The sequence below is a fragment of the Phyllopteryx taeniolatus genome, chromosome 10 (assembly GCF_024500385.1).
Source record: "Phyllopteryx taeniolatus isolate TA_2022b chromosome 10, UOR_Ptae_1.2, whole genome shotgun sequence".
NCBI lineage: Eukaryota > Metazoa > Chordata > Actinopteri > Syngnathiformes > Syngnathidae > Phyllopteryx > Phyllopteryx taeniolatus.
In genome coordinates, this window is record NC_084511.1 from 25,540,795 (window position 1) to 25,561,603 (window position 20,809).

General features: G+C 40.4%; 1 protein-coding gene across 9 annotated transcripts in view; it reads left to right on the top strand.

The window, feature by feature from the left end:
- fgf24 (fibroblast growth factor 24) overlaps positions 1-19,729 on the top strand; it is a 59,272-nt gene extending 39,543 nt beyond the window's left edge. For 2 of the 9 annotated variants that reach the window (XM_061787003.1, XM_061787004.1), the window contains 3 exons: positions 12,190-12,367; positions 17,097-17,203; positions 18,599-19,729. In XM_061787003.1, coding sequence (XP_061642987.1) covers positions 12,190-12,367; positions 17,097-17,203; positions 18,599-18,871 — 558 coding nt within the window. In that variant the 3' untranslated portion in view covers positions 18,872-19,729. Of the gene's footprint in view, positions 1-2,451; positions 3,169-3,337; positions 3,375-6,431; positions 10,429-12,189; positions 12,368-17,096; positions 17,204-18,598 lie in introns of those variants that run through there. The other 7 variants (XM_061787006.1, XM_061787005.1, XM_061787007.1 and 4 more) reach the window with 7 other exon arrangements.
- The last annotated feature ends 1,080 nt before the right edge of the window (positions 19,730-20,809 follow it).

Here is a 20,809-nt window from a genome sequence, read left to right on the forward strand (position 1 = left end):
GGAAGTAAAAATAGGCAGCTAAGATGGGTTTGCACAAGTGTGCACACCCTCAGACCTGGCAAAATGAAACTAACATTCAAACTTAAATATTAAATGTGAATCAGCCCTAACCTGCCACCATTTTTAGCACCCCTAATTAACCCCAAATAAAGTTGAGATGTTCTAGTAGGCTTTTCCTGACATTGTTTTGCATGTATTGACCTTGATTTAGGGTACCCTAATTATACCATAGGGATTTGCCTTTATTTAGAGAAGTGGTTCTTAACCTTGTTGGCGGTACTGAACCCTACAATTTTTATTTGCGCATTCACAGATCCGTTCAGAATTGGAAAAATAAAATATGGTCCATTTCAAACTCAAAACAGTTATATATTTAACTAGTGCACAAAATTAACAGTGTACGTATGCTGAATATATGTATTTACCTTGATTTCGAGTCACCAAATTATGCCATCATTTTTGTTTTCATTTTCTAATTGCATACCTCACATTTATTTGATCGTAAAGGCATATGAACATACAAAAATAACGTGAAGATATATATTTTTTTCATTTTCTAATTGCATACCTCACATTTATTTGATCGTAAAGGCATATGAACATACCAAAAAAAAACGTGAAGATATATTTTTTTTATTGACCTTGATTTAGGGTCCCCTAATAGTGTCGCCAAAAGCTAAAAACTCACAATATAAATATTAACTCTGCTGACTAGCTCGACAAACATTTGTTTGATCTGACACCACGTTTAGCATTGATTTTGTACGTTATTAAGTGCTTCAAATCAAAAATTATGTTGAACGTATGCGTTCATCTTGATTTAAATTGCACTAATTGTTATGAAAAGTGTCTAAAAATATATTCGTAACGGGAGATTCAGTATATGCAGCTGCCTTAGTTTCTTTCTCAGCACACTCCTTTGAAATGGCCACATGGGAAGTGATGTATGTAATCATTTAGGATGATTTTGAATATGAATGGGGCAGGAATCCCAAGGATCCAGTTTTAATAGGACAATAAAGGCCAACCACAAAGCTTTTTTTTTTTTTTTTTTCTGTTAATGGCAGCATGGGGATGTGCTGCGGGCTCACTTTTAGCGCTGCCAGCTCTGAAGCGCTTGTAAACACATTCACACCTCTCTTTCATTTAAATGTCGGATAAGTTATAGCACATTATTGAAATAAAGAGGGAAGGGGAGGGGGGAGGGGGGGGGGCTGCATTTGAATGCTGTCTGGCAAAGGTGCGCGCCAATCCACAAAGCAGCGAGTCTTTAAAAAGCCCAAAATAACAAGCAGACGAGTTAAGTTTCTGTCAGGCAAGTGGGCAAAGGAATCGCGACAATATGACAAAGCGACAATATCGTTAAACGGGATAGTAACGCTGACGTAAACACGAACATGCATATCGCTAGAGATTAGAAAATACAATATTTTTAAAAATGCACGTGAACATATTTCCTATTCAAATAAAAATACGTTAAAAAAAAACGCCGTTTGGCGGAAATCCAACATATGAAAATAAAATAAATGAAACTGTTTTTTTAAAAAACAGCAAAAAATTAGGTATAAAAGAAAACATTTATTTATAAATGGCATATTTCCTAGTTAAAATTATATAGTTTGAAAATGAACTCATAACATATTTGATGAATAAAAGATATTTATTAAAATAAAAAATGGTATATTTTATGTTAAAATATAATTGAAAAAAATGCTAAGCGTGTGTGTGTGTCATGAAAACAAAGTGCAACATGAATGCAATGCAAAAGTTCAATAAGACACACATTCACCAAGCTACGGGTAACATGAACGCACATGATTCGTGTTTCGTTAATCCTTATCGTTCATGAACGTTAAGGATTGACGTCGTTATTACGGTAAGGGCTCAACATTGCATGGCGCAACGCAGGCTGGGGACCACGTCGGCCTCTCCACTGTGCTGCTTTCAAACTTAGCTTAGCATTTGACGCCTCCACTAATCTATTGCGTTATGATTGAAAATTGGCTAGTGTATTTTGATTTGATTGCGAAATAACACAGTAAAATGGGGATTTCACGATCAAATTCATGATATAGTACTCGACTGAATTTGTCCATGTCTACATACAATCCTGCTTGATATACAATAGGTTACTGTATTTTTGCGGCGTTTTATTTTTAGTCTTTTTTTTTTCTTAATACAGTAAATAACATCAATTTAAAAAAAAATTGTCTGAATGAAAGTCTGTGTGACGTCAATGAAAATCCCACGATGCAGTGGAAACTACAGTTAATTACTGGATAATCACTTTAAAGTATTTTACTTGTGGTATGCGGTAAATAACTGTAGAGTTAACATGAATGTCTAACAGTGAGGCATTTAAATGAAATCCTTCCATTGCAGTGGGGGGGGGGGGAGTGACCCACCGAGAGAGGAGAGGGGTGGTGTGGGGTGGGGGCTTGTTGTGCGTGAGGGGAAGCCCGTGCATGCTGATGGTCCCCGGGATTACCCTATCAGGTGCAAACCGCTGACATGTTTCCACCCACCAGCGAGCAAAAAGCCTCACAGTGGCCCAACGTGCAGCCGCAGACGCGCTGCTCAGCCCGCTGACAGCCGCTTCCATTCCTTTGGATTTCTTCATTATTATTATTATTATTACCTTTAAGGTGGAAGGACTTTTTTTTTTTTTATATATATATTTTTTAAAATATTTATACAGCACTTGAGAATAATAATAATAGTAATAAAAAATGGACCGTGCAAGGTGTAGAACTGCCCTTCTTCAGGTACACTTTGGGAACTTGTGATTTTTTTTTTGTTTCTTCTCGGAGAGGATATCATTCGGAGACTGGGATTGTTTTCTCTCTCTCTCTCTCTCTCTCTCTCGCTCTCTCTCTCTCTCTCTTTGAAATTGTTAATAATCTGGATAACTCGTCGACAAGGAAGCGCCTCATGTTGCCTTCGTTGAGCGTGTCACCGCCGGACTCCACCGCCGCCACGAGAAGCGTCTCCTCGCCGGAGCCGTGTGCGTAAAAGGCGCACGGGGGGGCCGCATAGGAGCTCCAGGAAGGTGGCGGCGGTGGTGGTGCTGGTGGTGCCCCCCTCCACCCACCCCCGCCTTCTTTCCTCTGTCGGTCGAGCGGAAGCAGGTGTCAAGATGTCGCCGCTACCTTCCAGGTTCTTTTACGTGTAAGTGCACCCACCCTCCAAGCTCTAACCCCCCCCCCCCCCACACACACACACACAAAAACAGACAAAAAAAAACAAAACAATCTGCATTCTTTCCAATAGAAGTCGCTAAATCGCGTTCACATTGAAGAATTGCATTCAACTTCTCTTTTTGTGTGTTTCCTCTCAGGTGTTTACATTTCCTGGTCCTCTATTTTCAACTGCAGGTACGTGCGCGCACCTTTAATTGCACCAAGTGCCACCTAGAAAATGCTGAGCTCTGCGAAATAGCAACATCGTCACCGACATTAAAATACACAAGTAGTGAACTGGAGAAAACAGAAACGACGCTGCACTTTGAAATAACGATTCCATTCAATTGCATTGCACATGAGAGGGAAATAAAAATTCAATAAATGTTTTTTTTTTTCGGGGTTCAAAGTTAAATACAACTGAATTGTGCTTAAAAAGTGCACTGTACTGGATTAAAACAAAAGTTGAAGCCACAGTCAAATGGAAGTCTTCTGCACTTAAAAGTGAAAAATCATACCTAAATAAATCTTTGTAAACGAACAGTTTCAAAAGTTTCAATGCAAATGTATTGCACATAAACGTTAAAGACAACTAATCTGTACATAACAAATGTACTGTACTGGATTGTCGTGTACCTTTAAGAATGACTCACTTTTGGGGTCCAGGGAGTTTTTGTGTGTTTTGTTTTGTTTTGTTTGTTTTATCAAACGCCAGTTAAACATAACTACCACGTGTAACCCTAAATGGCCCAGGAATTTAAAAGTTGCATATTTTAGAGGGAAATGTCTGCATGTTATGATAACGAGAATACAAGAAGAATAACATCACATTTTTGTTTTTATACATCACAATTTATTGTAGTAGCAATGTCAATATATATCATGCATGGTCATAACATTGATGAGAACAATACCAATAGTATCATGATTCAGCAATTGCGCGAAAAGTGTGATGCATCACGATTTCAAGCAATATTTTTCCAACTCTACCAAGAGTATTACGATACAGCCAGTTTACTGTAATCAATCCATTGGAAGAATACTACTGTATCTACAATTATGATGATATCTAGCAATGATATTTCAAATGATGCCAACAGTATCGTGATACTGATAATCAACATATTGGAAGATGTCCGAAAGTCCCGTCAGAATTCCGTGAAAGAAAACAAACTAAGATGCATCACAATTACGAGCAATTTATTTTTCGAAATGTACCAACAGTATTACGATTCCGCAATTTTGCAAAACTCAATATATCGGAAGAAAAAAAAACCTACAACGCATCACGGTTGCCGATATTTTCCAAAAGATATCAATAGTATCATTGTTCAGTGATCGTGTGATAATCAATATATTAGAACAAAAGAATCTACTATTCATGATTTATGTGAAACTGACAATGGGAAAACTTCATATCAATGAAAGGATTGTCTCATAATTTAACAATGAAAATAATTTAATTTAATAATAATAATAATTTAATTTAAGTCAAATGAAGAAAACTTGTATGTCCCAAAAATACAAAAATAAATTGCGGAAATATTGACATGTGATCCAGTATTGCTAAGCCAAGCCAATGTTCGTCATCATATGATAAACAGTTGTGATAAATACAGAATTTTTAAAGATACATATTGATTTTAGACTCAACCTGCATTGGCCTTTTTTCAAAGTTTAAATAGCTAAAACTAAAAGCATTTTTAAAATGTATTTATTTATTTTATAATCCCTATGTTGTTCTTCTTTGAATGACATGTTTTTATAACTATTTAAAAAATGTAAACTGTCAAGGATCTTGTTTTTTTTTGTGATGTATAAAATTATTTTAAAATATTTATACTTATTTCATGACTCAAGATCCAGCAGGCCACATTGTTCTCCTTTGAAAGTTCAAATATTTAAAGGGAAAAGTATTTTAAAAATGTAAAAAAAAAAAATTATTTTAATTGCATATGTATATCGTAAAAGAATTATAAATGTAAAATGAAAAATGCCCTTCTTTTGTTTGTCTCTTCTTTTAAGTACATGTATACAATTGAATTTCTAAAGTTCAGATATCTAAAAGAAAAAGTATTTTAAAATGTAAAAAAATGTAATTAAAAAATTAAATTTTAAATTATTTTAATATATATACATACTTAAAATATTTTTTTACCTTTTAAGTATGTGTATATATTAAAATAATTTCAAATGTAAAATAATTCCCTTTTTGTTAGTTTCTTCTTTTAAGTACGTGTATATATATATACAATAGTTTAAAATATATATATAATTCATTTTAACACTAAACATGGAGTGGGTCAGATTGGCCGCTTTCAAAAGTTTAAATTTCAAAAGTTTAAAAACAAGAAACATTTTGTATGTGTAAGAAATTTGTATATAAAAATATGTTTTATTTTATTTTTTCTTTAAATGATATGTATATACCAGTATTATATTTTTGAAAATTAATATTGATTTTATGAGCCATAATCCAATGGGTCACAAAGTTGCAATATCTCAAACAAACAAAAAAAATGTTTTAAAACTCCCCTTATGTATATATTACATTGTTTTGTGGGTTTCATATTTATTTTATGACTAATAATACAGTGTTAGAAGTTTAAATCCATTCAAAAAGCTGAAAATATGTCAAAAAAGTATGTAAAAAAAAAAAAAAAAAAGCACCACATTTTTCGTTGTTGTTTTTTTTCTTTAAAATCTATTTTTATTTTTTATTTTCAATGAATATTAATTATATGACTAAACATTAAGTGGATCACACTGACTCATGAACATTTGTTTGGCATACAAAAAAACAAACATAACATAATAAGGTGAAAACTGCATACAGTAGCTGGCCTATTAAAAAACAAGCTTGGGCCACAAAATAGGCCGCGAGCCCCAATTTGGAGCCCCGGTGTCCATACCTGCGGACATTACGGCCATGTATGATAATAATAATGATGTTGGGTGAGTTATAATCGGATGGCCACAGAGTAGACACAATTACGAGTGGCCATAAAATGAGCAGTAGTTGATGTGGAACACGCTTGCAAGTCGAGTTGAATGCGCGGGACAATTAAGCACAAGTGTGTCCTGGCTTGTACGTGCACTTCAATTAGCAGCATGCCTTGTGTTTTTACAGATACTCCAAACTGCGGGGTTAACAGCTCCTCTTTGAACAAATGCTTTTCTTTTTTGGGGGGTGGCCGGGGGTTGCTTGTTTTTTTTTTTTTTTTTTTTTTTTACGAGCGGCGTCTTACTTTGAACCGTAAGCACTAGCAGGCGTCTGCGCACCTAATTGACTCGCTCGGACCAGTGTACGACGACGCTTTTATTTGACCCCCCCCCTCCCCGCCCTCCTTTCCCCACCCTGGTGGGCTTCTCCCACACCGAGTTATGACCTGTGACGTTCAAACAAACATGCGGAGACGCGTCACGATTTAATGTAAATCCCGCATTTACTGTAACATGCATCATCATGCGGGCGACCTGGTGGTTAACGTGTCTGCCTCGCATTTCTGAGGTTCTGGGTTTGAATCTCACTCTGGGTTTCCTGTGTGGCGTTGCCGTGGGTTTTCTCCGGCATCCTCCTGCATTCTGTGGAAGACTGCAACAGAGTCTAATGGAAATAAATATTCATCGTATAAGATATATTACAGTAGTGACATTGTTACGTTGACAACTTACCTTTACATTCAAGTAGGTGTCCATTGTCTAAGTCTAATCTGTGCTAACACTTGCAGCTCTGCTTACCTCTTGGCTTTGATGATCGTGTTGCCGTTACTTGAAAATGGCAGATCTTCTTCCAGCCTAGCTACCAAGTCAAATAAGTTGTAGGGGTGGTATGTAAATGAGCCAAATTGTGAGATCACAATACGGCAAAATTCTGAACGTCAGATAAGAAAACATTTATTTGGTTGTACAGCTGAGCAATATCGTCTTAAAATACACAATTTATTTCCCCCAAAATCCGATTTCTAATTTTAATTGATTTTTGTTCCACCTTCAATTAAAAAAAAAAGACAATCACATTATCCTAAATTTTGAAAGAGTAGTAGTAGTAAAACACAAACCTTAATACATTTGATTAAAACATTTGAAATGTTCTACAACTTAATATCAATAAATTAACAAAAATATTCCCTTTGGGAATAGATTGGTGATCGGGCCGGGTCCCTACACCCTGCGAATAACGAAAAATCTGAATACCTAACACTCAAGTAAGCTTGGATTCAGGTTTAAAAAAAAAAAAATAAAAAAAAAAATCAGTTCTAAAAACGTAAATAAGTGGGGGTTTCCATGAAGAACAGGGTAATATGCCCCGCGACCCCAAAAAAAAAAAAAAATCTGCTCATGGTTGAATTTGCAAATGCCGAACTGCAAATATGTGGAGGTCCACTGTAATATGTAACAACAAAACAGCCAGTAAACATAACATGAATAATGGACCCCATAATTTCAGAAAACCTTTCAATTCGTCAATTATTTATAAAAATAACGTACCCACGTGGGTATATATTGATTTGTGAACAAATATGAAATTGACCAAAATGTGGAAATTGGAGGTTTCAGCCTGACACCAGTGAAGAGCCATTAAAAAGTCACTTTTCCATAATGCAGCCCTAACAAAAAGTTTGGGATTTTGGGCTTTCGGGTGAAGTTTGAGGATGAACCCATAATCTTTACAGGTGAACTTAATTTGACCTTCTCGAAGCTTTTCGAATGCACATGTCCAAATGTTTCAGTACTTTTTGAAGAACTTCAAAAGCTCTCTAACAAAATGACAACCTATCTTGGATCCACTTCTCTGCCTTTCTGTGACTCTTCTGGTATCTGGACGTTCTCCGAGGGAAGGCACCACTGAGCTTACAGTGTCATCTGCAGGTCGCGACAGAGATACTGGAGGAGTCATTGAAAATTATTATTATTATAATATTTTTTTTTTGGTGGCATTATGCAACTTGAGCATCTTTTGCCCGTTGTCGTGCTCGTGACCCGGCGCGCACGCTGGTGTCAAAGTGTTAACGCGGAGATGGATGCGTCACTTCCACCTTTTGAAGTCACCGGAGTATCGGCTTTCAAGTCGTCTTTGAAGGCCGAGAGGGGAGGGGGACGACAGAGACGACGGAGACGATAAAAAGTGTCGCCGCTCAGCCGTGTTCGCCGCTTTTGCGTTTCCCGTGACAAGAAGTGCAACTTTGCACCAAAACACACCTTAGTGTTTGTTTGGAGATGGCCAGATGTGAGATAAATCCCTCAGCAGGCTGCTTTTTTTTATTTTTATTTTTACTTTAAGAGGGTTGATGACAGATGATGCTGATCTTTGTCTTTGCTGAAGAGACTCTTTGATATGTTTAATATGCTTTATACCTGCGCTTCTCAAACTGGGATCCAAGAGCCCGAGATTGGGGCTACACAAAATAATTTGCATTATATAAATATGTTGTATCATTAAAAAAAACATATAGGGGACAGGTGTCCCAGTAAAAGAAACACACTAAACCAATTACTCCTCCCTACATCAGCTTTAGCCAATTTAAAGCTCTCATCACATAATTCGGACATCCCTGCATGAATTAAATCCCGTGTTACGTCTGCACCTGGTGAGTTGCTAATCTGCGGTGGATCCCGTCTAGTTTCCTTGTTTACGTCCTTGAGCCCCGTTTCAGGGATCAACTTGTCAACTTGCGACGTGAAAGGGGGAAAGAAAAAAAAATGGTGTCACAGCGTCTTTTCTCTAAACCCGTTGACTCACCATGACATGTTTGCTTTAGCCATGCCAATTGCCCCCACCCACGAAAAACTGAGACACGGCTTCTGGATCTTGACATTTAGAACGCACGCCAATGTGTAATGTTACCTTTGACCTGCGGGAATATCACGGGCATTGGGATTTTGCTGCGACATTGCGGATTTGTGTGCTTTCACGCAAAGACACGGCAACCAAAATAGTTGTCCGTCAGAGACAATTACTTTCCACACAACAGGGTGCGAGAAATGACCAAGTTTGTTACGGCTCCGATAATTACGGTCAAAAAATTGGCCAGTCGACTTCATCCCCTATTCACAGAAAAGGTGTAAAATTCCCAACAGGCAGTGTGCAAGGGGCTACAGGTTAGCTTTACTATAGCTTCATTCACACAGAGATTGCGCAAAATTGCCGCATTAGCGTGCAACCAAGGTTGTTGGCGCCAGTATCTGGTGTGACGTATAAAATAATTTTCGGACAGTGACAATTGCTTTCGACACAACAGGAGGTGAAACGACACGTTCCTGTCCCGGAATAGCTCTGATACTACCTCCAAAGGTCGAAATATTGCTCGTATGACTTCTTATCCCCATTTTGTTTCTTTGTTGTTTTTGTTTTACCCCAGTAAAAATTTTGGTTCATCCTTCCATGTTGATAATTAATGTGTACAGGTTCGGATAGTAAATTGGGTACATTGGCAAATCAAAGTTTCACACAGATGGGTCAAAGCAAAAAAAATAAAAATAAAAATAAATATTTAACGCACCTGGGGGGAAAAAAAAGACTAAAAATGGTGTCCGCGGTTTATGGTATTCACATTACCACCGCCTTGAGGTCTGGATAAGAAGCCACTACTTTTACCTTTACATTTCCAGTAAAAAAAAAAAAAAAAAAAAAAGTACTGTGTCACCAATTTTGTCAGAAGAATGTGCAAAAAATAATGGGAACAGTTTTTTATGAGAAAAAAAATAGCATGTATCGCCACATTTTGTGAGGTATATCTTTGATGTTGTGTGTTCGGCTATAAACTGATCAACTATGATGAGTATTTGGTCATACAGGAAACCCCCTTCCATCGTTACGTTTTTTTATTCTTTTTACTGGAAATTATTTTAGGGTCTTCAAACACACCTTTAAAACAATACACACATTTAAACACAAAATATATTGAGAGAGAGAGAGAGAGTGTTGTTAGCGTTTTTAGCCTAGCCTCGTGAGAGTCTTGCACTCGTTGTTTTCCCCCCTCATGCCTGCCACACATGACACACTGAGCGACACACTTTATTTATTTATCTTTTTATGGTTTAATGAAAGTGACACCGTACAATATACTGTATGAGAAGCCGTACACCGGCATTATCGTCGCAGGTTGTCCATAAATCAAGTGCTAAATGTGCAGGTGTGAGTCACCAACTGTCATTTTTGTTGCCGAGGGTCCGTTCCAAGTCGGGTTCGGCCGCATCGCGCAGTGCGTGGCGGGCTTTAACGATCTACCGTGGCTGCCATGGAAAGGTTAAAAAACATTTTCAATTGTTGCCATTTTTAGTCCTTCGTCGTCAAATGAATTAACAGCCCAAAACACAATTTTCACAGATTGACGTTAGCGTTATTGAGCATAGCCTCGTGAGACTCTCAAACTCACCATTGTTTGTTTTTCCCCCATTCCGAGTTCTACTCTAGATTTGTTGTCTTCAGATATACGCGACAACAACATTGCACGTTAATTTAAAGAAATTAAAACGTGTTCCCACAGCTTGCTAGCTGACTAACGAAACATGCTAAATTAGCTAATAGTAACAGTTTTTTTTTTTAGATTACACTGAAAAGTTTTGAACGTTAGAAGCTGGTGTTTTTTTAGTCAACGTATTCGCTACAAATCCGTTTTTGGATTCAACAGTATCAAAGAATTCTCCGGAAAAAAAAAAAAAGACATGCAAGGGGACTATTTTGCTTCTTACCCATCGTAAATTCTCCCCGGTTGACGTTCCGCCGTGTCGTTGTTGGCACTGTTTTTACCGCGCTATAAGTCCCGAGGATCTTGCCCAATCAATGAAAATCTCAACCACATTTGACATTTCGTGTCAATCATCCACGGAGGCTGAAAAAAGTAACGAGCCTAATTTGACAAAGTAAGGAATAGACAAATATCTGTTTTCAAGGGAGTCAAAGTCCAAAGTCCTCAAAAAAGTAAGCTCAAGTAAAGTACAGATATCAGAAAAATCGACTTCAGCCAAAACGACATCACGTTTTCACAGGTTGTCGTTTTTAGTGGGGTTTTTTTTTTTTAGCGTAGCCTCGTAAGAGTCTTACACTGAATTTTTTTCCGCCATTGCGACTTTTAAGGATTTGTTCTAGCGCGGCTGCCATCTTTCCCACGGCTTTCGCTGGATGTCATTAATTGTCCCGGGTTAGAATAACAAGAGCTCGGGGTATGTAATGCGTATGTAATTAGCCACCTGAGAGCCGCCACGTAAAATTCATTACCGTGCAATTACCGCCGGCATACAGCTGTGGAAACCAGGTCCCGCCACAGATTCCAGGGCTTCCGAAAGTATACGTTTCCCCGCACGCTCCCGCTTGTGACGGTGCCGCCCCTCCGAAATAAGTCGGTAATTTCCTCGTTTTTACGCCGGGTTTAAGGCGACTCGTAAACATCAGACAGCGGAACCCTTGAGAGGCGGCTTTGCGTATTTTGGATGAAAAAAAATGCCGCCCACTTCCACGCTGTTTTTTTCCCCCCTGCAGGATTCCGCAAATACAAATACTCGGTTACTGTGCTTAAGTAGCTATTTCAAGTTTCTGTACTTGAGTATTTATTTTTCTGACCACTTTTAACTTTTACTCCTTACATCTGTTTTCAATTTGTTTCTTTGTACTTATGTACATTTCAAAGTCAGAACACTTTGCCTTATGTAAAGGAGTTGAACCAGTACTTGTTTATGCACTGTACGTACATAATGTGAGTATTTTTTCCACCTCTGCACACCGCTCCAATCTTCCCCCCTCCTGCCGTTTGCTAATTTATGGAGGCTGCTGGGCCCCGCGGGCGGATATTTGATGATAGTGCCACTTCAGGTGTATAATTGCTAGTGGTGGAAATGCAGGTAAATCAACATGGCCCCCGGGCACACCATGAGGGTGCACTTGTTCTTAAAGATTTTGTTATTTTTTATTTCTTCAACGTATTTATGATACATTATTTTTAGATACCGCTGTATATATTATCCTATTGTGATATTTGAATCACCTAATTCCTTCCTGTCTTTGCTTCAGGAGTCGCAGCAGAGCTCCGCCGACTTCCGCTTCTACATCGAGAACCACACGAGGAACCCGGACGACCTGAGCCGCAAGCAGGTCCGCATCTACCAGCTGTACAGCAGGACCACGAGCAAGCACGTGCAGATTCTCGGGAAGAAGGTCAACGCCAATGGAGATGATGGGGGCAAGTATGGTATGGGAGAATTCCTGTGCATCTCACACAAGTACAGTCTTTTTGGGTTCGCGTTCATGACCGTTCATATGAGGTCATATTTGTGGTAAGACACAGAAATGCTTGACAATATTTTTAGCCCTAGTCAATTTCTATTTATCTTAATAACTACTGTATGAATTCTTTATTACTCCACTGGGGTAATGTACTTTTACACTTTTTTTTTTTTTAAATCATCTCCAGCATCCATTCGCAATTGCTTTTATTTTACCCTCTTTTGCCAAGCTTGTAGCGTGAAGGCGGCAGTTACAGTCCGCTTGCATTAGGAACAAGTGGGGCAGCGACCCGCCAAATCCAGGAGAGGGAGCTGTGCTTAAAAAAACAAACTTGGGCTTCATTAACATGATGTTCTCACTGGCCACGGCAGCCCTATTTGCCGGAAACAGTGCAGCATGGGATTTCTCCCCCCCCCCCCCCCCCCCCCTCTCCGTATTCAAGTCTTGCTAAGTTCTCTCACAATCTAGTGGCTGCCGAGTCTCGGAGGCTCAAAGGCGCACTACGGTTCAGCCTTTGGTTTACCACAGACGCCAGTCGGTTCCCTCCCAGCCTGTCACGTTCTGATGGGGTCACTCATGTTTCTTGTGTTCCGTCAAGGGTTTGTTCGCAGAGTCAAATGAAGTTTTGCCTGGCTCTACAGTCGGCGTCAGCTCTTGGGGGCGGGGTGTGTGTGTGTGTGTGTGTGTGTGTGTGTGTGTGGGGAGGGGGGTGCATGTTCTGTCACTTGATAAATGCGTGATATTAGTTTTCAGTCAACATCTAATTCAGTATTTCATTTCTTGTAACAAAACCTGCAATAAGAGCTGGTTAGTCAAATAAACTGCTCTCTCTCGCTCTCGTGCTCTCTCTCTCTCTCGCTCTCTCTCTCTCACTCTCTCACACACGCACACACTCAATCATTCAACATAAAGCGTTACAAGCAATTACCCACCATATGCAGCAGAGAGAATTGTAATTAAACAATTCTAAATTCCATTCCATGTTTCGAAAAACACGTTAGGATTGTTGAAGGCTCTGAATAGCAACGAGCTTCCGTGCTATTTTAATCAGGACGCGATTATATTTTTAGAAAAAGTGATTACCTGAGTAAAGCACTTTATCGCCACCTACAGCACAGGGGTGGAACAGGATCACCCAAGTCGAAATCAGGTGCAGTGTTGGCTAGCAAATGTTTTTACTCGGACGCTAAAAGGGTTAGCAGCTCACACAACTGGTAAATTGCCACGTTCAAAATATGTTTCCTCTATGCTTGTTGGAGCTTGAGTGGAAGCAGATCCTGTTTTGTTTTTTTCTTTCCCTGCGAGGAAGTCTTGCCAGTTACGCCTCCCACCGCCCCCCCCCCCCCACCCCCCCACCCCCTCCCCCTCTCCCGTCTGCCCGTCCAGCTGCAGTACCTGGCACCTGCAAACTCTGCACTTACGCCGCCCTTCGGTCGCCAAGAAGACGTATTCTGCGCAGTTCTTATCGCAAATTAGCGCATTCGTTATTCTTAGGAGGCTGTGCTTCTCGGCGGTAGTCTGTCTTCTGGGTCGCAGCGGCGGGCTTTTAAAGAGATAAAAGCCGCAATCTGGAACATTACGCTAGGTTTTTTTGACAGTTGGGGTCAAAAGATGTCCGTGGCCCGGTGTCACATCGCTCACACGGCTACGCTACGCTCACATTTATCATCATTTTCAGTCTTTTTCCTTCCAAGATGGGTGTCTTAATGGAATCAAATTTGAGTAAATGGTGATTTGTATCACCTATTGCTTTATAATTTAGAATTATTATAAAGCAATAGGCTGGAGTGCTGTTTTTAGGTTGCCCACGGTCCTATCAGATTACATTTGTCTCCTTAGCGAGAAGTAAATACAAAAGACCCTTTTTCATCGTTTGTTAGCGTGCCAAATTTAGTCAAATTCTAAAGTGTAACTTGTAACTGCCGTCGCGTCATTTCAGTTTGTGACTCAGTGGTGCTTTATTATTATTGTTATTTTTTTATTTTTTTTTACCACGATATCAATAAAAGCACAGCATGCCCTCCTTTTGTCAACCTAATGCCGCTTGCTACGACGGCGTTAATTTGTTGCCAGATTACGCGTAATTAGCGCAACTCAGCGGACGACGACTCAAGACGATCCCGTTAAGTTTGGCCAAAGCTTCACTTAAACTCTTCTTTGTTTCTAAACAACAGAGAGAGAGAGAGAGAGAGAGAGAGACAGAGAAAGAAAGAGAGAGAGATTCATACACAGTACTTTCGAGGGAAAAAAGCCCTAATGTTGTGAAAGTAAAGAAATATTTTGTCAAGATAAAAGTAAAATTATGCAGTTAACGTTTAACGAGGGAAGAAAATCGCATTTTGTGCATTCAAGTGAATTTAAAAATAGAACTTTATTCGCACCTTTTATTCTGGAAAAAAGTAAAAAAAAAATAGGCATTTTGTTTAAAAAAAACTAAAATAGGACTTTGTTCCAGTAGTAATACAAACACATTTTTTAATGTTATGCAAATAAAGAAAGAAAAATAGAAATGTTGTCAGTCATCTTGTAAAGTTGTAATTTTTTTAACGATAAAGTTGTAATTTGATATTTAAGTGAAAGTTGTATATTTTAATTTTATTCTCATTTTTATTACGCCGGTTGTTTTTTTTTTTTTTTTTTTTTTTTAAATACGCCAATTCCCCCCCCCCCCCCCCCCCCCAAAAAAAAAAAAAAAACTATTCTTGGCGGGATGTATATGTATTCTTTATAATGTATGCACCATTTAATGCAAATCATTGGACCCCCAAACTTGGACTCGCGGAGCCCAGTTTGAGAACCAGTGCCCTAAAGAATCCAGACAGGATAAAAACACAGCAATCTAAACTTCCAGAGGCTTAAGTCTCATTTATTCCTCCTGCTTGTCCCCCTGTAGTCTAAGGATAGCGGGGTGGAGTGGGGGGGGGGCATCCCATCCCCGGGGCCTATTCTTTTCTCAATGGACGCCCTGTGTGTTAAACAAATGGATCGTCTTAACTTTTTGATTGAGTGAGCACAGACTAAAGGCAAACTTGAAACCTAATCCGGCAGAGGGGGGTGGGTGGGGCACATAACCACTGCGCAAATGTTTGGCGGCCCTGCTTGGAGGGCCCCCGCGGCAGACAAAGGGCCACATCGCGGGGGTTAACGTCGGGGATACAAGGAGAGGGGGAACGGGTGGGTTGGGGTAATTTGAGGGGGCCAAAAAATAAAACCTCCACCGACCCTGATGCGTCCTGGGAGTGCATTTCTGCTGTGTCAGCTTAAAGCCACTGTTGGTTTTAAGCGTGCGTCCTTACTTTAAGCGTTGATTTACTGCAAAACACACTATTGTCCTACCATCCTACAATCCTCCCAATACGTCTTGGAATTTGACTTATCATGAATATATATATATATATATATATATATATATATAGTTCATTCATTATGAGCATTTGTGGGTTAATTTTTTTAAGTATGGACAGTAAAAAAAAAACAATTCCTTATAAACAAACGTGCACATTATACCGAGATATTATGCTCTGCAGTCTCCACTTTTCTGCAGCCTTTTTTATTGCTCCCCTTAGTCTCCTTCTGGATAAAATCTGTCCCCTTGCCAAAAGGTAAAGAGAGACTTTTGTTTTCCTACTTTGTTGATGTTTGTTAAACATGTCTTGTTCTCCACTTAACTGCAGCAGCCTGTTTTCCCGCTGCCCTTCGTCTCCTTCTGGATAACATTTGTCTCCTTACCAAGAAGTAAATACGGGATGCCCTCATTACACGTCATTGTTGTTGTTTTTTAGTGTTTTGTTCTTCAGTTGGATGGAGCACTCCACTTTCTTGGTGCCCTTAGTTTCCTTCTGGATCAAATTTTTCTCCTTGCCAAAAACTAAATACAGCAGATCTTCGTTCTCCTACTTTGTTGTTGTTTGTTAAGCAAGTCTCTTGCTTCACTTGGCTACAGCAGCCTGTTTTATAACTGCCCTTAGTCTCCTTCTGGATAACATGTGTCTCCTTACCAAGAAGTTAATACTGGAGACCTTTTTTGCCCTTCCTTGTTGTTGTTTATTAGTGTCTTGTTCTTCAGTTGGCACTCCACGTTCTTCCTGTTCTTAGTCTCCTTCTGGATAACATTTTTTTCTCCTTACCAAGAAGTAAATACAGGAGAGCCTCTTTCTCCTCCATTAATGTTGTTTGTTAAGCATGTATCATACTGCCCTTGGTGTACAGTGGCCCATTTTCCTGCTGCCCATATTCTCCTTTTGGATCAAATCTTCCTTCTTACAGAGAAGTAAATACAAGAGACCCTCGTTCTCCACTGTTGTTTGTCAGCGTGTCTCATTCTCCACTTGGCTTTAATCCTCTGTTTTCTTGCTGCCCTTACTCTCCTTTCAGATACAATTTATCTCCGTCCAGTCCAGAGAGTAGAGCAGAGCCTCGTTCTTCGCCATTAGTGCCTCATTCTCCACTTGGCTGAAGCGCTCCATTTCCTTGTTGACCTCAATCTGAGTTAGACTAAGAGGAGTAAAAATGAACAGACACACCTGTACAACCACAATCGTAAACATATTCTTAACAATATCTATATCAATACGTCAAACTGAGCGTTATCATTGTAAAGGCAGAATGTGCATATTCTTATCATATTTTTGTGAAGATGTCCAAAATGATTTCATTCCTTGGCCCTAATGTGTTCTTCCCTCGTGTTTTTCCAGCTCTTCTCATCGTGGAGACGGAAACATTCGGCAGCCACATCCGAATAAAAGGAAAGGAGAGCGAACATTACATCTGCATGAACGAGAAAGGCAAAATCGTCGGAAGGGTGAGTTTGCCTGCGAGTTCTGTCAAATCAAAATGGACATTTCCCAGGGGGAGCTCTTAATCCGGCCGACTCGGATCAGCTTTCCCGCCTCTCTCTCTCCTCTCCTGCCCCCGCCCCATCAAAACAAAACCCCTTTGATAACTCTGGGCCCGTTCCTCCATTACGTAACTGGATCGCTCAATTAGCCGCAATGCGCCTGCACGCCTAATGGTCACTTAGGAGGAATGCAATTATGTCACCTGCTCACGCCAGGTGGTCTCCGGGGGCGGGGTGTTGGACTCTGTGTGAGAAAAGGGGCTTATTCTTTTCTCAATTTCGAATACATTTGTAAAAATCTTAAAGAAAAGAGAGATAATAACAATAACAGAATATATTTCTAATAAATCGTCCAAAGCTATTTAATTACTACATTGAAGGATAGACAATGTGTGTTTGCTTTGTTTTAATGACAACGGCAATCAAAAGTAAATAGTACATATATATTGCAGCCCTTAGTCTCCTTCTGGATAAAATGTATCTTGTTCCAGAGAAGTAAATACTAAAGAACTTCGCGCTCCCTGTGTCTTGTTCTCCATTTGGCCCAGCCCTCAGTTTTTTTCTCTGCCCTTAGTCTCCTTCTGGATCAAATGTTTCTCCTTCCAGAGAAGTCAATACAAGGAGAACGTAGTTATCCTTCAATGTTGTTCTTTATTAGCATGACTAGTTCTCAATTTGGCTGATTTGTTCTGTTTTGTCACTGCCCTTAGTCTCCTTGTGGATAAAATGTTTCGCCTTGGTAAAATGTAAATACAAGAGAACCTCGCTCTCGTTCATTTTCATTTTTTGGCAGACCGTAATTATCCTTTATTGTTGTCGTTTGTGAGCATGTCTTGTTCTCCACTTGACTGCAGCGCTGTTTTTTTTTCCGCTGCCCTTAATCTCCCTTTGGATAAAATGTCCTTTCGGATCAAATCCTCCTCCTGACCAAGAATACAAGAGAACTACGTTCTTCTCTGTTGTTGTTTGTTAGTGTATCTCCTTCTCCATTTTGGCTGCAGCACTCCATTTTCTTACTGCCCTCAGTCTTCTGTTGGATAAATACAAAATAAATACAGGCCCATGTTGACTTGCCCAACTCTGGACACAGCAGTACTACACTCCGCAGACTCCACTTTGCTGCAGTACCCCATTTTCTTGCTGCCCACAGTCTCCTACTGGATAAAATGTGTCTTCTTAGCTGAGAGAAGTAAATAGAGGCCACTGTTGCTATTCCTAAACTCTGAATGCTGCAGTTACTACGTATTATATGTTCCTGCAGAAAAAGTCATGTCATCAATAAAAGCTCACCCACGCCGAGCGGACTATATTGTTTTTCTCTTTTATTAATTTCTCCTTTGTTTTGATTGTTTTTGGCAGCCCGACGGCAGGAAGCAGGAGTGCGTGTTCGTGGAGGAGTTCCTGGAGAACAACTACACGGCGCTGGTGTCGGCCAAGTACAAAGGCTGGTACCTGGGCTTCAACCGCAAGGGCCGGCCCAAGAAGGGCTCGCGCACCACCCAGCGCCAGCAGGAGGTCCACTTCATGAAGCGGGACCCCAAGGGCCGCGAGGACCCGCTGGAGGAGTTCCGCTTCACGCCCGTCACCAAGCGCACGCGGCGAGCCCGCCGGCTAAAAGCCAGGAGGAACTGATTGATCGACAGGCGGTTTGATGGACGGATGGATTGATCGACAGCACTCAGGACGGCGGACGCTCCACGAACAATCTCGTCTTGAAAGAACTAATTTTTATTTTTCTACTTGACGCATCCCGCCGTCTTATTTATATGTACGGATAACGCACAGGAAGCTTTTCGGGACACCGTCTTTGTTGACTGTCAAGCCAGGAGGTGACGCAACGCCGTAAAAATCAGCCAAGCGGGATTTATTGGAATCTTGTTTGTGTTGCCCCGCGATGACGAGGACGCCATACTTTCCACTGGAAGAGGACGCCATGGAGATGGGAGGAAGAAGGCGGGACGCCGCCACTGGAATGACTGTGTTGCTTTGAGTGCAATATTTCACACAGCATTCTATTATATATATTTTTTTTTACCCGATTCCATGTCTTCCGCCTTCATCGCAGACGTGCTACTAGACTTGTCCGAAAATAAAACTCCAGAGGTTTTTGTTTTTTTGTCAGTGATGAAGACTTCCTCTACCTCCTGGTTTCTTCTTTTCCACTCCCCCCCCCCCCCCCCCCCCCCCCCCCCCTCTGCCCCCCGAGTCATCAGTGAACTCTTCTTCTCGTGTTTTCTACTGGCATGCTCCTTGAATGACTTCCCCGCTTTCTCCTCCTCCTCCTCTCTCCAGTAATGTGTACTCACCTGTCTACTGTCAACCTTACTAACAACGTGACACACATTTATGATTTTTTTTGTTTTTGTTTTAAATGTAAGCAAAAAAATAATTTTATGATTATTATTAAGATATTTATTGCCTTCCCTTTGTAAATAAAATGTGATAAGTTTTATTTGGCCTCTGTTAATAAAATGAGGACTATATTTTAAATCAGTGACGTCAATGCCTTTATTGCAAGACAAGCGTCCTCGGGTTGTCTCTTAGCGCTTGATGCAGCAATGCCACCTTTTCTTGCTGCCCGCTTTCTGCTCTTGGAAAAGATTTGTCTCCACAGCTGAGAAAATTGTATACAGCTCTTGATGCCATGCTATTACGCTCCGCAGTCTCCACTTTGATGTAGTGCCCCGTTTACTTGCTGCCCGCAGTCTCCTCTTGTTATCCGTGAGGATTTCTCTTTATCTCAAAAGAAGTAAACAAAGGCCCCTGTCGCTGTGCCTTAACTCTGGATGCTCTAGTAATATACTCCTCAGTCTCCATTTTGATGCAGTGCCCCATTTTCTTACTGCCCGCAGTCTCCTCTGGGATAAAATTCGTAAATCCAGGAGACCCTAGTTCTACTCCGTTATTGGCGTTTGATAACGTGTCTCGTTACGACCGATAGATGCGTTTAAATGCAGGTTTTGTTTTGCCAAACCGAGGCCAGGCGTAAAAAGCGTTATCGCAACATTGCTGTAATATTTTGAGATCATACCGAGGAGCGGAAAAAGTGCAGAATCACTTTGCTAACCTTTGAACATTGCTAAAAATACCATCTCCCTTTTGTTGTAAACACAAACGGCGTGGACATTTTTCCATGTTTTATGAAAGGTGCTGCAGGAATGCGCAGCGGCATGCTTTCCTGAACGCTGTTTACAGGAACCGTCAGACTGACTGATGATGCCACAGCGAGGCAGAAGAAGGATGAAAAAAAAAAAAAAAGGTTTGGGTTTGAATTCCCAGCGATGCTTCCTTCCAATCGGACCCCCCCGGAGACCCCCCACCTCACCCCACCACGCCGTCCCGCTTCCCTTCGCGGGTAAGTGTGGTCGACTTTTAACAGCGGATGATTCACTGTGAACATGATAGATCAGCGCTTGTCTCCGATGGCGGAGTTAAAGCAGAAAAGACTTTTAGGAATGTTTTATGTCCCCCTCGTAGCTTTTTCATCTCTTGGCCCCCCGCCCCCACACACACACAACCTGTATGAGCTACTTTACCACTGTTTCCCAACCTTTATTGAACCAGAGCACA